Raw genomic sequence first — 336 nt, forward strand, 5'->3', positions numbered from 1 at the left:
TCACGATATGATATCGAACTCTCGCACAATAAAAATCAAGTTATAACACATCACGATACAAGACTCTATACGATCCTCGACATATAAAAAACAAAGCTTAAGAAAGTGAAAAAAAAAAACTAACAAACTCTCCCTTGCCGTGTCCTTCCCACCTAGGAGACTCCGGAGGCACCATCGTCCTCGTGGGGCAGGACGGAACGCAGCATCCCCCGATCCACTTTCCGAAGGGCGGCCACCTCCTAGCCTTCTTGTCCTGCTTGGAGAATGGCCTCCTGCCGCACGGGAGACTCGACCCGCCGTTGTGGTCGCAGAGGGGCAAAGGTCAGCCATCTGCGA

The 336-nt window shown here is 51.5% G+C and overlaps 1 protein-coding gene across 1 annotated transcript in view; it reads left to right on the plus strand.

Annotated features, from left to right (window-relative positions):
* LOC119591165 (small G protein signaling modulator 1-like) overlaps positions 1 to 336 on the plus strand; it is a gene marked incomplete at its 3' end in the record, with an annotated part of 183,708 nt that overhangs the window by 180,147 nt on the left and 3,225 nt on the right. The window contains 1 exon segment of the mRNA XM_037939874.1: positions 157 to 321. Within this exon segment, the coding sequence (XP_037795802.1) occupies positions 157 to 321 (165 nt within the window).

The sequence above is a fragment of the Penaeus monodon genome, chromosome 28 (genome assembly GCF_015228065.2).
Source record: "Penaeus monodon isolate SGIC_2016 chromosome 28, NSTDA_Pmon_1, whole genome shotgun sequence".
In the NCBI taxonomy this organism is placed as follows: domain Eukaryota; kingdom Metazoa; phylum Arthropoda; class Malacostraca; order Decapoda; family Penaeidae; genus Penaeus; species Penaeus monodon.